General features: G+C 42.1%; 1 protein-coding gene across 1 annotated transcript; it reads left to right on the forward strand.

Moving 5' to 3' along the window:
• Positions 1-1,051: 1,051 nt before the first annotated feature.
• Positions 1,052-8,732, forward strand: LOC124279469 (peroxidase-like protein 3). Its single transcript, XM_046715288.1, has 9 exons — positions 1,052-1,080; positions 2,403-2,512; positions 3,561-3,662; positions 4,322-4,411; positions 5,744-5,904; positions 6,178-6,731; positions 7,096-7,265; positions 7,766-7,865; positions 8,531-8,732. Exons 1-9 carry the CDS (start codon positions 1,052-1,054, stop codon positions 8,730-8,732), a joined length of 1,518 nt encoding a protein of 505 aa, XP_046571244.1.
• The last annotated feature ends 7,920 nt before the right edge of the window (positions 8,733-16,652 follow it).

Here is a 16,652-nt window from a genome sequence, read left to right on the forward strand (position 1 = left end):
AACGTATTTTCAAGGGAGATTCCACACTGAAAAGTCCATATTCCTTAGTGCTCGACAAATGAAACATTCTCCATCAGTCTTACTTACTTTGGGGTGGAGTTGTTGACTATCTCGTTGTTGGTTAGGTGAAAACGAACTTCTGTTAAGGACAAACTCCAGAATGCTCATATAAAGGACAAACATTGCGAAGAATACACATGTAGGTTAAAAAATCTGGTGTTCCGAGCTGAACGCTCGCAATAACGTCAAAGTCGCAACTACATTTTTATCAATAAAAAGTGAGGGAGGGTGGCTTGATTAATGTGGATGCTGTTCCTGATATAATATTGTGAATTTTTTTGAAACATTATGTGTTCGATGCTCCTCTTTTGAAACATGTAAAAATCCTGATGCAAACGAGCCAAGGATATTGGATAGAATTTCAATGTCAATATTGATTTTGTTGATGGTTCAGTGCTGCTGGTGTACAGAAATGAATGTCGCGAGGTTATATATGGTGTGTTTAGGAGAAGAGCATATGTGCTGTCTTTCGCGTGAGTGGAGTCGGTTGGCCTGAAAAGTGCAACAGAAAATTTTCTGTTTGCGGAGCATTTTCCTCGCATAAGCGAAAATTGGCACAAACACAGTATCTTAAGCTCTGTGGCTCATTCGTCTTCATTGTGCAGGGGCGTTTTTCACGTAGAGGTCCATCCATGGTACGACCCTAAATATGGAAAATGACAGTTATAAAATTCTTTGAGAAAGGCCCATACAAATCCTGAGGCAGATCCAAGCCAACAAACTTGACCTTGTCTCTTTTCATATAAAAAAAATACAAAAAATACGGAGTCGCTTGTTAAATGTCGTGCTTGCATCCCAAGTACCAAGCTGACCGACACACCATTGTTCTTGGTGTCTTAGGTTTGTATACCTCCCAATCCCTTGACTGATATTGGGAGAGTACCCAGTTTGCTGCCAGGAACACAGCCTTCAAACACTCCCGGTAATAATGATATAAAGACAATAAAATCCTGTAACATACGCCTCTCCGTTGTTGGCCAAGCCTTGGGAAATGTATTACTCTGACACCCAGAAGCTCATGTACACGGATAGTTATTTACATAATCATGGTTTTATTGTCCACTGTACAGTTGCTACTTTCAAGAAATACCCGTGAAGGTCTGGGTTAGAGTATTGATCTTCAGTAACCCATGCTTGTCGTAAGAGGCGACTAAAGTGATCGGGTGGTCAGGCTCGCTGACTTGGTTGACACATGTCATCGGTTGCCAGTTGCACAGATCACTGGATTGTCTGGTCCAGACTCGATTATTTACAAACCGGCACCACATAGCTGGAATATTGCTGAGTGCGGCGTAAAACTAAACTCACTCACTCACTCACTTTCAACAAAATTGTTTTCGTTACAGGTCCGTATGGCGATTCTATTGGGTGTTGTTATGTTCCTAGACACAAAAGACGCGTATCTGCACGTCCATCTCTCCCCAAAAGGTGGGTCAATTACATATATCCAGGGCCTAAGTCATTACCTCGATTATCAGATAATCCATACAGTTTCTAAGCCTATATTTACCCTTCACGGAATGTGTTCCTGTGGATATTCTTTGCTCTGACGCTATATACTAACTCTCCATATGCTACTTTAGGCCTTGTTGATCCACGATTACGTCACAAAGTGCTGTTGTATAATAGCAAATTGTATTTTACGAGGTGAGCAGATGTTCGGAAAAAGTAAGTGAGTGAATTTAGTTGTATGCCCCTTTTAGCAAAATTCCAGCCATATCACGGTGGGTGACACCAGAAAAGGGCTTTACAAAATGTACCCAAGCAGGGGAATTGGACCCTGGTCTTCGACTTCTTTAACCACAGGGCTATCACACCGTCAGGGAAAATAAGACCCAGAAGATGGCGACGAGGACTATAAAATGTAGCAACCAAGCATGTATTTACTTGCTGTGTACTTTGTACTGTGTTCAAAACGTTCTCGAGATTGCCACACATGCTGTGATCGGTCGTAAGGACAAAGATATATTTCGAGTTCATGTACAAAGGATTTATACAGAATTCTGATTATAGTAATAATATGACCATTAACGTGTATACCATTTTAAACAAGCGTCCGAGCCTCGTAAGGAAAACTGGATTTTAAGCCAAACATGAATCCACATATGTCATGTTTTAGAACTATTGTAAGACTGAATTTACCTAATAAATGAATTCAGTGTCATAATGTCAAGTTACGTATTTAGGCGTATCCTATTCAATAGTCATTTCTAGTGATATTATCTTCAGATGTAAGCCGAATAAGCAGTTCCAAGGATCCGTCATGATTCTTCAACAAACAAATCAAAATCACCCACATTCATCCTGTGTTATGTTGTAACGCTCAGTATTCGTCCTTTCAGGCCTCAGTGCTTCCCCATCATCATCCCGCAACCCGACAGACGCTTCAATGAAACCACCTGTATGAACTTCGTGCGTTCAGTTCAAATAGAGAACTCTGAGTGTGAAGCAGGTAATATCATCAATGACACACACAAGTAGGTAATATCATCATAGACACACACAAGCAGGAAATGCCATCAGTGAGACACAAGCGGTAATATTATCAGTGACACACACAAACAGGTAATATTATCAGTGACACAAGCAAACAGGTAATGCCATTAGTGACATACCAACGCAAGTAATATTATCAATGACACACAAGCAGGTAATATGATCAATGACACACAAGCATAAAATATCATCAATGATATACATAAGCAGGTAATTCCATAAGTGACAAACAAGCTGGTGATGTCATCAGTGACACACACAAGCAGGTAAAATCATCAATGGCACACAAGCAGGTAATATCATAAATGGCACACAAGCAGGTAATATCATCAATGATACAATAAGACAGGTAATGCCATCAGTGACACAAACAAGCAGCTAATGTCATCAGTGGCACACAATTGTTAGGATGTAAGGTTGTAACGTTATATGAACTGAGGTACAAACATATACAGGCTTGGTGCTTTGATTTATGATTAACAAATCTAAAACATTGCGCACGTGCTGCCAAAAACTCCACAGATATCGTACATAATTGCCATGAGTCTGTTAGTACTCTGTCAACATCGTTTCTCTCAAGCGGGTTAATGCCGAACCAGGAAAGCTTGTACCCTGATTCAATTTTCAGCTGCTAAAATGTTCTTCAAATCCACGCACTCGATTTTGTCCAGGTAGTGCTCAGTTTACGCATGCATGGGTTAGCAATAATAATTTACTGGTTCATTCAGTCCACAGGCGATAATGTGCACATGCAATATATCATGCCATGTGTAATGCCGTGGCTGATTGATTTGGAGTTTATACCTCTTTGAACATTGTTTCCTGTATGTCAGTCCGAAGAAAATCTCACATGTGTACTATTACGGCGACTTCGCGAGCATACAAACAGTCCCGACAAACCTATCATAATCAGCGTTAGTCAGAGACAGGGACCCATGATCTTATGATCGAGCAGCACAACGACACACACTCAATATTCCAACGTCATTGTCTGCTTGTTCCAGTTCCCGTGGAACAGCTGAACCAGATTACAGCCTTCATAGATGCCTCGCAGGTGTACGGGTCGTCACAAGAGGAACAAAACACACTACGAACTTTTGAAAACGGTATTTCAGGAGGGAGAATAATTAGTTAACCCAATCCCCGTAAAAGATGACTCATTTTTTACATAGTCATTAATCAAGCTTTCGTTGATAATGAACGTAAACATTGTATTTGAAGAAAAAAAATCCCAACTCTATTTCTATATCTATGTCAAAGTAGCAATCCTTCGCTGGTTGAAATGGGTAAAAATGGAAGAGGATTTTTGGATCACACAAATTTTCGTCAGGTCATATCTAATATCTGTTGACGAAGTTACGTACAGCCCGACACTACGTCATTAGTAGTGGTTGAGGTGACTTATATTTCAGAGAAGGCAGTAAAATGAAGTAATTTGAAAATTCGAAACCATTAAGACAATATGTCCTTAGCTGGCCAACAACCAATCTTCAATGAGTCCGACCAAAAATTGTTTCTGGTTGATGCTGAACGCCAAGAGATAAAATCAGTCTCGGATATCTGCCTAAATTGCATGTATTATTATATGTAGGGTTACTGAAAATCAGTGATGTTGCTCGTAACAACATACTTATCGACGTGAGTACCAATTTTGAAAATGGTATTTAAGGTAATATTCAGTCTGTACATTGAAACAGGAAATGAACTAATTGCTTTTGGTCATAAAATGCAGTTTTTGATACAAATACATGGTGCCTTGTTGCAGGTCAGCTAAAGATGAGATGTTCTCATTTGCCTGAAGATTCGCAACCTAGCTGTACCACACCAAACAGCCCTAGCTACTGTTTCCTGGCAGGTTAGTAGAGTGTGTAACTTCTTTACTAGCTTCTGTCTCCATCAAAGGTACGAGTTGTGCCCCTTGTGAACGTGATAGTGCCTTTAAGTCTCGTCAGGCGCTACTTCCGGTACTACGCTGGTTCCCGGTTTATTTTGCGCGCGCCAACTTTCGATATGCGAGACGGGCCGCAGCTTACTTGCGGTACCAGATTTCCGGTGACAAGCGTACTAGCATATTAAAAAAAACAGTTCTGGTTCCAAATTGCGTGACTGCCAAATATGACTTTACTTGACTGCACCAAATGTACAACCATGCTTGACTGTCACAGCTGTTGACACACGTGCTAGCTGGCTAAATTGGGGATGCTTAGATCGGAAATTTATTATTCCTGCATTGATTATCGGTTCCTTACTGTCAACTGACAGACATGGGACCATTCGTAAAGGTATGAAACGTTGTTTGTCACCGGAAGTATTAAGGTCTCGCTAATTCCATGACCTACTTATGGGCCCTATATCCAATCAAAAATCACCATTTCGAATGGCTTAAATTGAAACTACCGGAGGGGAGACCGGTCGATCAGGCAACGAAAAAAGTCGAGACAGTAAGGGTACCGAAACACACGGCACATCGCGGTTAAACGCTCAGCCCTGGTGGACCAACATTTATCACCGCTTCACAGCCGTTTGAGTTAAATACCTGCAGTTAATGTAGATAATATATGCTTCAAAATTGTGTGATCATGAACAATATAACGGTTATTAGAAAGGAGATAAGTGTTGACGACAAACGCGTCAGAGGCTTTATGTTTTCGAAACTGTAGACAGAAAATAAACAAAAATACGTGCGTAGGGTTATTTGGGCAATTTCAGCGACGGTGTCTGTGGTGCGTTCTATTTTTATGTCAATCTTGTTAATTTCGCTTGTCATACTGTTGTGAATTATTTGCTTTCTTTCATCACTTGTCTATGAACTAACCTACTGAAATGCTCGACACTGACAGGAATCAGCCTGAAGTGGCAATATGGTCAAAGTTTCAAAGTCTGTAATGAGAAGGTAATTGCAGGTAACTAAGGACAACATACCAGCAATCGATCCAGATGAACGAATGCGATTCCTGTAAACTTCATAACCTTAGCGGCGTACGGGTCACACATCTGGGCGGGCGTGTGTTTGCCTCTTTGGCTTATCGAGTGTCGTTTGCCAAACTTTTATAAATCACTGTCAAAGGTCCAGAGAAAACAATGTTTTTCCATTCTTTGAATTATTTGTACCAACAAAAGGACAAATTAAGCAACAGAAACATAATACTTTTGGAACCTCAGTAAACTTATATTTTTGTATCTCAAGGTGATCATCGAGTGAATGAAAACCCAACCCTTCAGAGCATGCACACCATCTTTGTGAGAGAACACAACCGTATAGCTAAGAAACTGCAAGAGCTGAACTGCGATTGGAGTGATGAGAAAACTTTCCAGGAAACCAGAAGGATAGTTGGAGCTATCATGCAGGTGCGAATATTACCTTTTTCTAGATTTAGCTTCTTTAACGCCGCCAACATCCTTCTTTAACTTAGATCAATTAACAAAATGGCATAATGATCTAATTCAAATACCGATTTGTAGAGTTGAGGTAGGAATCCCACCTTCGTTTCGATTTTTGCTTATGCATTATGGCCGTTTCCGTGGGTATTGCGAAAATGACCATTGACTCGAATTTGCACCACGTGTGACACTAAATATACTGTGTATATTGAAAGTGTATCAATTTAATTGGGATTTCAGAAGATCACGTACGATGAGTACTTGCCTATCATTTTGGGTGAGCAAGCTATGGACAAGTATGGCTTACGAATTGGATCTTGGACTGCTTACGCCTACGTCTACAGCACATCGATAGACCCCAGCATCAGGAACGCCTTCGCTACTGCGGCTTTCAGGATGGGACACTCCATGATCCACAGCAACTTCTCCAGCTTCAGTTCTTCACATAATTTTCTCGGGAAGGACAGACTAAGCGAGATCTTCGGTGACACGAATCTAATCCTGAACGTCAACAACAGGAAGGTTGGTCATTACTGCAGAGGACTGGTTAAGGACAGTGTCCAGACTGTAGATCGCAAACTGACACAGGAGGTTACGGACAGGTTGTTTGTTGACAGCCATGGAAATAGTATGGACTTGGCAGCTCTCAACATCCAGAGAGGAAGAGACCACGGGCTCCCGTCTTACACCAAGTGGAGGGAGTTTTGTAATGTTCCAAAAGCTGCATCCATCTCTGACCTCTCCACTACCACTCACACAATAACTGCGACAAACTTACTGAAGATAGTTTACAGGTGAGTTCTTTTCAGATGGATAAGCCTTAAAAACAATTAGACAATAGTAGATCCCAAAAGCCACTTTCTATATCGATTATCAGTTAAGAGAAAAATCAGACTTTTGTACGGTTTGTTTCATGTAGTTCGGTGCGTGCGCGTGTGCGTGTGCATGTGCGTGTGTGCCACCTTGGCTTATCGAGTGCCGTTTACCAAACTTGTATAAATCACAACGACATTCAATAGTTCTGTCACTTCACTTGTATACCTGATGTCTATTGAGCAGAACATTTTCAAAGGAAGTCAAAAGCGTTTTCCTACAGATCTTAGCGTCCAATGACACATATATTGGATCACACCGATCAATATTTGTATGTTTTTTCAGTGACGTCGACGACATCGACCTGTTTCCTGGGGCTCTGTCGGAGACACCTGTTGCAGGGGGACTTCTGGGACCCACATTTACCTGCCTCCTGGGGAAACAGTTCCAGGCACTGAAGAAAGGAGACCGATTCTGGTTTGAAGAAAACAACGCCAATGTTAAATTCACTCCTTGTACGTAAACATAAATAATGCGATGTATTTGGAACAAATACGAATTTTGGAGTAGCAAGGGTACGTTTTAAGCACATTAAATAACCTGGAACAGCTGAAGATATACTGAAGTCCTTCCTAAAAAGATATACACGTAAACCGTGATGCTTTGAATTATAGCGTATGGCTTTGCCAAGGTGCTATCTCGTTAATTTTAGCAAATATGTGGAGTAATATATCTTAATCCCTTAATTTTACAAGTACACAGGAAATACCCACAGAACAAATCATGGCACCGTGGGTACTTTTAGGATTAGGTTTACATCAAAATGCTACAGACATAGAATGCATATATGCTTGTAAATCATCCCTAAACAGAGTAAAACAATCCGGCATGTTAGCCCTACACGCTATTTTGACGGTCACATCACGGTTTTGTATCATCATTGTGAATTAATAAGTCGGTTATAATCGAATATTTCCCATGGACGTGTTATGGACGTTTTATGATTTATTATCAGATCAACTGAGGGAAATCCGGAAAGCCAGTCTGTCGAGGGTAGTGTGTGACAATACCGACACCTTCAAGATTCAGCAAAACGCTTTCATCAAGGGTTGTCCGTAAGCACTTCTCGACATTTTTTCTTATGAAAACAAAAATGTCATAAGGAGGTAAAACAATGTGATTATTATCTTGAAAGCGTCCAAATGTACAGCACTCTATTACTTCTTTAACCGTCCATGTCCATAATAGAAACAGTTTATTGTGTTAAAACGACAGAACCCGTTAATAACCATAAGTGAGAAGCTGAATGAAGTTAATTGGACGAATACCACTATGTTAAAGGCATGTGTGTATGAATCACTATCATATAGCTATAATGACGATGCTTGATGTTCCCGAAAAGGCGAGCTTAAAACACATTAAGCCAGTGAAATTCCGTTGTGAAATGCTGAAAGACAAGTGACAACCATTTTCATATAATCATGATACATCTCATGAGACAAAGCAGTTCATATGGAGTCCATATACCAAAAGCCTGTGTTTACGATTGGTTGGTTAGTTGGCTGATTGTTGTTTAACGCCGCACTCAGTGATCAAGAGAATGAGCATCGATCTACGTGAATGGGAAACAATGACATGTGTCAAATAAGTCAGCGAGCCTGACCACCCGATCCCATTATTCGCCTCTTATACACGCATAGGTTGCTGAAGATCTATTCTAACCCATATCTTTATAAGTTATAAGCTATACTAATGCTTTCAGTACTGTCAACTTTTCCAGGGTCCAATGCGGTTCTCTGCCTGAAATTAACCTCAGGCTCTGGCAAGAGCTCCCTACCTATACCCGTTGGACCTCCTGGGGACGATGCATCTACTACAGACAGAGAAGAACACGTTCCCGTACGACCTGTGGCTGCTCTGCTACGAGCTATCAGACTCGCTACTGTTGGTGTACAAACTGGTTTAACTGTTACCATGGATAATTTGAAAGAAGTCAGATTAGAGGGTAATAACCGTTGCACTTGCACTATAGAAAGCGTCTTTCAAGCGTTAATTTTCTGTTATCTGTTTAGATACGAAAATGATTTCTTAGTTAATAACCTTTTCTTCATCTTCATGTTCGTAGTCAAAGAAATATATTCCAATTAATCACAAATGATCCATGATCCATGATTCCATGTACATATTCGATAACACGAACTCGAGTAGCTTCAGTTTTATAATTATGTCAAATATCCACACCATTAATGGCAACAATATATGTATGTTTCAGGTCTTCTTACTCCTTAGTATTAACGTACTTGTATGACAGAACTAATAAAGATATAGACTCGTTGTTGTTGTGGTGGTATGATGTGTGAGAGTTTGGTTAAAAGGAACTGTTGGCAACATTTGGTTATACCAACTCGTGACGCCGAAAATCGACTTGTGCTCCTATGGAAGGATTTATATTGGCGTATGAACATCAGAACTACTTGAAACAAGAACGATAACTCTGTATTTCTGTATAATTAAGATGGTAAGAAACATTAGTGGATTAGTGAAACATATTGCTGTTTGTTTTGAAAAAAAATAACCTCTTTCAAACGATAATACTCATCACAACACTCCTTCCCAAGAAACGAGACATGATTAATCCTTAAAACCTACATCCTATACCATTTTCGAATACGCAATATATGTTTTTGGCTCACCACGATTTGTACAGTATGTTGTGAATTTGGGACGATGGCCTTCGTTCTTATGACATAAATACCATATACTCTGATGAAATTGATAGATCCTATCACATTTGCCTGAGGGATTTCAAAATCTCTCTATTATATTACACTAGGATGGATGTCTGTGATGGGTCAGACAAGTATCTGAACCTCTTTCAGAAGGCCTTACCACCTGAAAGAGCGTAAAGACATATCTCCGATTCGTCGATCAACATCTGGTGTTATCATGCTGATCTGTAAACCTAGATATTGTGACAAACAATAGTCTTGGGATCGTGCTTCTATTATATGCCAGTGTAAGTCCAGTATTGTGTACACGTAAGACTTTGTTCAACGCCAATGACATTTGTCTGAATACGTACTGACGAATTCACACCCCATATGGTTCTGCGGCGGTGTAGTCTAGTAGTTAAAGCCTTCGCTCGTCACTCCTACGACCCGGGTTCGATTTCCCAGAGGGGTACAGTCTGGGAAGCTCATTTCTGGTGACCCCTGCCGAAAGAGGCGTGCCACCATTTCACTCACTTACATTTTTCTCTCTCTGTCTTTTTATTTGTCTCTGTCACTGTCTCTGTCTCTCTCTGTATCTCTCTCTCTCTCTCTCTCTCTCTCTCTCTCTCTCTCTCTCTCTCTCTCTCTCTCTCTCTCTCTCTCTCTCACACACACACACACAGCACATGCACACAACATGTTGAGCTCACCATGAGTCCATCGTGAGTCCAGATAATACGATTTACACTTACACCTACAAAATGTCAGGATCTAGGTTGCCGTACAGTTACCTCCCTTGTATGTTCTCCCAGCATCAGTGCACCACACTCCTTAAGGTTATACGTATAACCCACCTAACGCGCAAGGTTTTCGCCACGTTGTGTTAAGGTTGCACTTTGGTAACGGCATGACACAACGTTGTCACAACGTTAGTATCACGTGATTTTTATAACGTCATGTCACAACGTAATAGCAACTTTGCAAACGTCATGCTTAGGGTTCCTCACAACGTTATAACAACGTTTCTTATAACTTGGTGTCACGATAGCTTTCTGTAAATCTTTTCACTTTGAGATTCTTTCTTCACTATTCAGCTACAGCTTCAGAAAACACACAACCAAAACAACAAGCAAATTGACAAATAAACATTAGAGTGAATTTCTGCTTTGTTTCTTACGGAAGCGTAGCAGGGCCACGGTGAAAAATGTTTTGGGGGTCACTATCTCCGATGTAGGACTTAATATCTCCTACGTAGGACATACTATCTCCTACGTAGGACTACGTAGGACATACTATCTCCTACGTAGGACATACTATCTCCTACGTAGGACGTAGTATCTCCTACGTAGGACTTAGTATCTCCTACGTAGGACATACTATCTCCTACGTAGGACTTATTATCTCCTACGTAGGACTTAATATCTCCTACATAGTACTTAGTATCTCCTACGTAGGACTTAGTATCTCCTACCTAGGACATACTATCTCCTACGTAGGACTTAGTATCTCCTACGTAGGACTTAGTATCTCTTACGTAGGACTTAATATCTCCTACGTAGGACTTAGTATCTCCTAAGTGGGTATCTAAGATAACTATGTCCGACGTAGGAGATACTAAGTCCTACGTAAGACATAGTATCTCCTACGTAGGACATTCTATCTCCTACGTTGGACGTAGTTATCTTAGATACCCACTTAGGAGATACTAAGTCCTACGAAGGAGATATTAAGTCCTACGTAGGAGATATTAAGTCCTACGTAAGAGATATTAGGTCCTACGTAGGAGACATTAAGTCCTACGTAGGAGATACTAATACCTACGTATGAGATACTAAGTCCTACGTAGGAGATATTAAGTCCTACGTAGGAGATAATAAGTCCTACGTAGGAGATACTAAGTCCTACGTAGGAGATACTATGTCATACGTAGGAGATACTAAGTCCTACGTAGGAGATATTAAGTACTACGTAGGAGATAGTAAGACCAAAACAAATTTTCACCGTGGCCCTACTACGCTTCCGTAGTTTCTTAAGTACTGTTCACTACTGGGAAAACTATTCAACTATACTAGGCACATAAAGAAACTGTGCATACAAAAAATTAAAATCTAAATTTATCAAACCTGTGTAGACACATAAGGACACATAAGTGACATGTATCCAACATGCATGCACGTGCCACGTTCCGTGACGTCAGTGGGTTCGTCCTTGAGACGTGCGATACGTTGTTGCACGTGCATTCCGGGAAAGAGAAACAGAGCAAATGAATGCCACATAATACTGTCACTTTGGAAAGCTAGATCAACCCCTGCCCTTGCGATCGTTCAAAAAATTAAACGTCTATTGAAACGCATAGCATGCCAAGGCTCACGTCAGCACAACGTTATGAGGCCATTGGCGGGGAATGTCTCAACGACAAGTGGCTGCACATTTCCATTGTCCACCGGAACACCATTTCTGCACTGGTGAGACGCTACCAGAACACAAATGACGTCATCGATAAGCCACGTTCTGGACGTCCACGTGTAACAACGCCAAGACAGGACATATGGATAAGGGTGACCCATCTTCGCCACAGGTTTCAGACTGCAGTGATGACTGCCCGAACCATCCCAGTACTTCGCCGTATCCACCCCAACACAGTTCGACAACGTTTACGTCATCACGGGATCAGACCACGACGTCCCGCCATACGGCCTATCCTGACACAACGTCATCGACAAGCTCGCCGAATGTGGTGCCGAAATCATGTCCGCCAGACCCTTGTTTTGGTGGAGAATTGTTGTTTTTACAGATGAGTCCAGGTTTAACATTCCCCATAGTGATGGACGTCAACGTGCCTATAGACGCGTGGGAGAACGTTATTCACAGGCCTGTGTCTTGGAGACGAATCGCTTTGGTGGTGGTTCCGTGATGATTTGGGCCGGAATAACAGCACGCCAAAGAACTCCTTTGGTGATTGTTCAGGGCAACTTAACTGGTGCGGGCTACAGGGATCAGATTCTTCGAGCTGTGGCAATTACTTTTCTGCAACGTCATGGCCCTGGGTTAACATTCCAACAGGACAATGCCCGCCTTCATACGGCAAGGGTTGCTATGGATTTCTTGCAACACCACAACGTTGACTTACTGCCTTGGCCTGCAAATTCACCGGATCTCTCCCCGATAGAGCATGTTTGGGACGAGATGGTCCGACGTCTACGCCGTCTTCCTCATCCGCCAGATAACGTCCTTGATCTTGCAACAGAACTTGAGAGAATCTGGCGTGACATCCCACAAGCCTTCCTTGCACGTTTGATAGGCTCTATGCGTCGTCGAGGCACTGCTGTTCTCAATGCCGATGGTGGACATACCCGTTATTGAGCTTGTGACATGGTCGTTTGACCCCTGTCCCGCTTGTGGACTCGTGACGTCATCGTGCTTGACTTTTCAATTGAAATTCTCCCGACTTGTTATGGTCTCATGATCCCTCCATTAAAGTTTATATGTACCTTTGACATTGTTATCGTACTTCTCAACTGGGATAATATTTTGACAATGCACAGTTTCTTTATGTGGCTAGTATATTAACGTTAAATTGTACGTTAGGACAACATCAATATGTTAGGATCAAATAACTTTAACCTTGTAGAGACGTAAAAATGACGTATTATTTTTATTTTTATTATGTTTTACAGATTAAAGATAGTATGCATCAGAGAGGGTTCGGGTGATCCTGGCACAGTCAGGCTGGTAAGGCTCATCATCAGCTCAGGGCCCTTGCCCCTTCTACACGCAGCCCATGGCAGACAGCGAATGGGACTTCTCCCAGGAAACGCTGCCTAGTCGAACCCACCAAGAACTTTCCGGAGAATATGAAGGCTCCCCAACACTGCAGCCTTCTGCATTACCCAGAGTGTCAGAAGGGCTGTACTCCCGGTGGAGAACCCGGGCACTCTCCTGATCTGCGCCAAGAGATGAGGAAGTACCAAACCAAGGGCACCGAGAACAATGGGGAGCCTGACGACAGTGTACTTGGGATGCAAGCGAGACATTTCAAAGGCGAGGTCCGCATATTTATCATGCTTTTCCTGAATCTTGCCAATCACATTGGTGTCAAAAGGGACAGAAAATTCAATGATATAAATAAATTCATTGGCTTTATCAAAAAGGACAAGATCAGGTTTGTTGGCTGGAATTCTTCTGAGGCTGTATATTAGCCTAAACCAGAGAAGTTTGAAAGCATCATTTTCCATGACGCCCTGGACATGTTCAGGGTCGTACCATGGATGGACCTCGGAGTCAAAGGCACAGGCATGTCGGAGACGGCAGTAAAAGCAACGAGCCATGCCATCATGTCGTTTAAGATATGCTGTTTGTGCCAAGGAAGGGCATCCACTGACAAGGTGTTGGACAGTCTCCGTGAATTCATTGCAAAGTCGACATTTCATATTGATATTTTCTTTAAGAATCACATTTAGGCGATTGCGAGTGGGAAGTGACTGCTCAGGAGCAGCAAAAAGGAAGCCCTCAGTTTCACATTTAAGACCAGCCGACTTCATCCAGGCGATGGAGTCGGTGGGATTGCTATTCTGTTCAACACAATGCATGTACACACGATGCAATGGCTTCTCAGAAAGCTTCTCCACAAAAGACCGACTCTGGGCAGACTTGGTGAAAGACTTCACCTGGTTTACTCCCATCACTGTACCGTCCAGCAGTACATCGCCATCAACAAAATCAACCTGAAATCTCAGATTCTGTCCAACAACCTTGGCACGCTTAAAATAGCTGTGGAATTCCATGCTTTCATCACGAGTCTTCACATGCATCACTATTTATTATTATTATTATTATAGTATATTTAAATAGCGCACATATCCACGCAACTGGTGCATGCTCAAGGCGCTGGTATTTTTCCTTCGATCATTAGATGCTAATCTCAACGGCACATCGTATTATCAATCTCAACTCCCTGGGGAGTATACAACTCCGGCTGCCACCAGGCGCACCGAATTATTGTGGCTTTCTTATCCTAACGAGGTACCCATTCACAGTTGGGTGGACTGGGACACACAGTCACAGTACTTTGTCCAAGTTTACTGCACGTAACAAGTTTACTGTATCACAACGTCAGGCCACAATGTTGTGATAATGTAAATGGGAGTCCACAGAATATCGTTGTAACAAAGAAAGCATGGCGTTGTGACAACGTGAAATTGTTAGCTGGGAAGGGATTGCGCATGGTTATCATTTTTGTGATATATAAAACATTTGAGAATTACTCCTTAAATCAGCATGGCTCACACTACACTTGCTGAGCTTGAAAATGTAGTAAAATCAACTATGTATTTATACAGAACTAAACATTAAATGTCATATTCAGATCTTATCTTGAAGTGTTATTGGTTATGAAAAGGTGCTTTTCCTGTATGGGAATGTTTCTGTTAGATTAAGTAAATGGCAGCCGTGTGCTAGATACGATATTTAGACTTTGATTCAAAGCCCGTCTGGAATTCGAAGCTTCAAGAGCCCCGGACTATTCCAGAGTAGACGACCCAGTGTATTAAAGAATGTTCCAGATGGAAAGGGTGCCACTTTGCATATCCCTGGGATCCGTGAAGATCCGGGTTAGAATTGGAGTTCAGGAACCCATGCTTGTCGTAAGAGGTGACTCACCGAATCGGGTGGTCAGGCTCGCTGACTTGATCTTCTCGATACATTACTGTCAAGCGTGTAACTTCAAACGAGGTATTCTGTGTAGCCCAGTCATCTGTTATTCGTTATACCTTTTGAAAAGACATAATGAATCTGTTCTACATACAACAAAATCTGTTATTCTTTCTACGAAGCATTAAGATATTTATAAAAAATGACGTAAAAAGAGATACACATTCGCGTCTGTAATAAAACAGTGATGCATTGTAAGACGTCAACGCCATACTTACTCTCCCTTATAATGTATAAACCCATGCAAATTCAGTACAACAATTCCGTCATTACACAAGGTATCAAATATATTTTAATAACAGACTTCCAAATTCACATAATACACCAACATTCGGTACATAACGCCAGACACCGGTTGTCAAGTTCATGTTTACATGTTCAACCTCAATAACATTGGGTCACGATCACCTAGGTCTATTTGTAAACTTATCATACTTCGTGGTCTGAACATGCCTGAGCTATGACTGGTTTACATTGTTTGTTTGTTGTTTAACGCCGCATTCAGCAATATTCAAGCTATATGGTGGCAGCCCACGCTTGTCGTAAGAGGCGGGATCGGTTGAGGCTGTCATTGAGGCTCTCTGGAGTTTCTGGTCCAGATTCGATGATTTACAGACAGCCGCCATATAAATGGAATATTGCTGAGTTTGGCGTCAAAGAACAAACAAACAATATGATTCGATTGGTTGGGGGTGGGAAGACACACCTTTGCCCTGACCAACATGGGGGATTGCAGACGAGGTCTTACTACTGGTCTACCCGTGAAGGTCCGGGTTAGAATATTGATCTTCACTAACCCATGCTTGTCGTAAGGGGCGACTAACGGGATCGGGTGGTCAGGCTCGCTGACTTGGTTGACACATGTCATCGGTTCCCAATTGCGTAGTCGACCGCCTCCGTGGTGTAGTGGTTCGAGCGTCCGCCCGGAGAGCGGAAGGTCGCGGGTTCGATCCCCGACCGCGTCATACCAAAAGACGTTAAAATATGGTACTTGTTGGTCCCTGCCTGGCGATCGGCATTAATGGGTACAACAAGGACTGGTCGGCTCGGAATCAGTATAATGTGTCTGAGTGGGGTATTCATGCTTCACTGCGGCATGGTATCTCAGTGGGCTAGCACTATAAAACCAGCTTCAGTCTGGGCTATTACAAGCAGCCGCACATACACATACACACGCATGCACGTCGTCATATGAGCGAAATATTCTTAAGCACGACGTTAAACCCAACTTCACCTCACCTCACCAATTGCGTAGATCGATGCTCGTGCTGTTGATCACTGGATTGTCTGGTCCAGACTCGAGTATTTACAGACCGCCACCATATAACTGGAATATTGCTGAGTGCGGCGTAAAACTAAACTCACTCACTCGCTCTTACTACTGGTCAGATTGTACAAAGCCATTATTTTAGGAACCAGGGTCCCGATCCAGAAAGCGTCCGTGGAGCTACGACATTTGTGAGCCTCTGACAAACGATTGCG

This window comes from Haliotis rubra, unplaced genomic scaffold (assembly GCF_003918875.1).
Source record: "Haliotis rubra isolate DU_JTF1 unplaced genomic scaffold, ASM391887v1 Scf250, whole genome shotgun sequence".
Taxonomy (NCBI): Eukaryota; Metazoa; Mollusca; class Gastropoda; order Lepetellida; family Haliotidae; genus Haliotis; species Haliotis rubra.

What these genes read in the sequence shown, in the direction of transcription:
- LOC124279469 (XM_046715288.1), top strand. Translation starts at nt 1,052, where the DNA reads ATGTATTACTCTGACACCCAGAAGCTCAT. An exon ending in TAGCTACTGTTTCCTGGCAG is followed by an intron (nt 4,412 to 5,743) that starts GTTAGTAGAGTG and finishes TTGTATCTCAAG; the next exon opens with GTGATCATCGAGTGAATGAA. An exon ending in TTACTGAAGATAGTTTACAG is followed by an intron (nt 6,732 to 7,095) that starts GTGAGTTCTTTT and finishes ATGTTTTTTCAG; the next exon opens with TGACGTCGACGACATCGACC.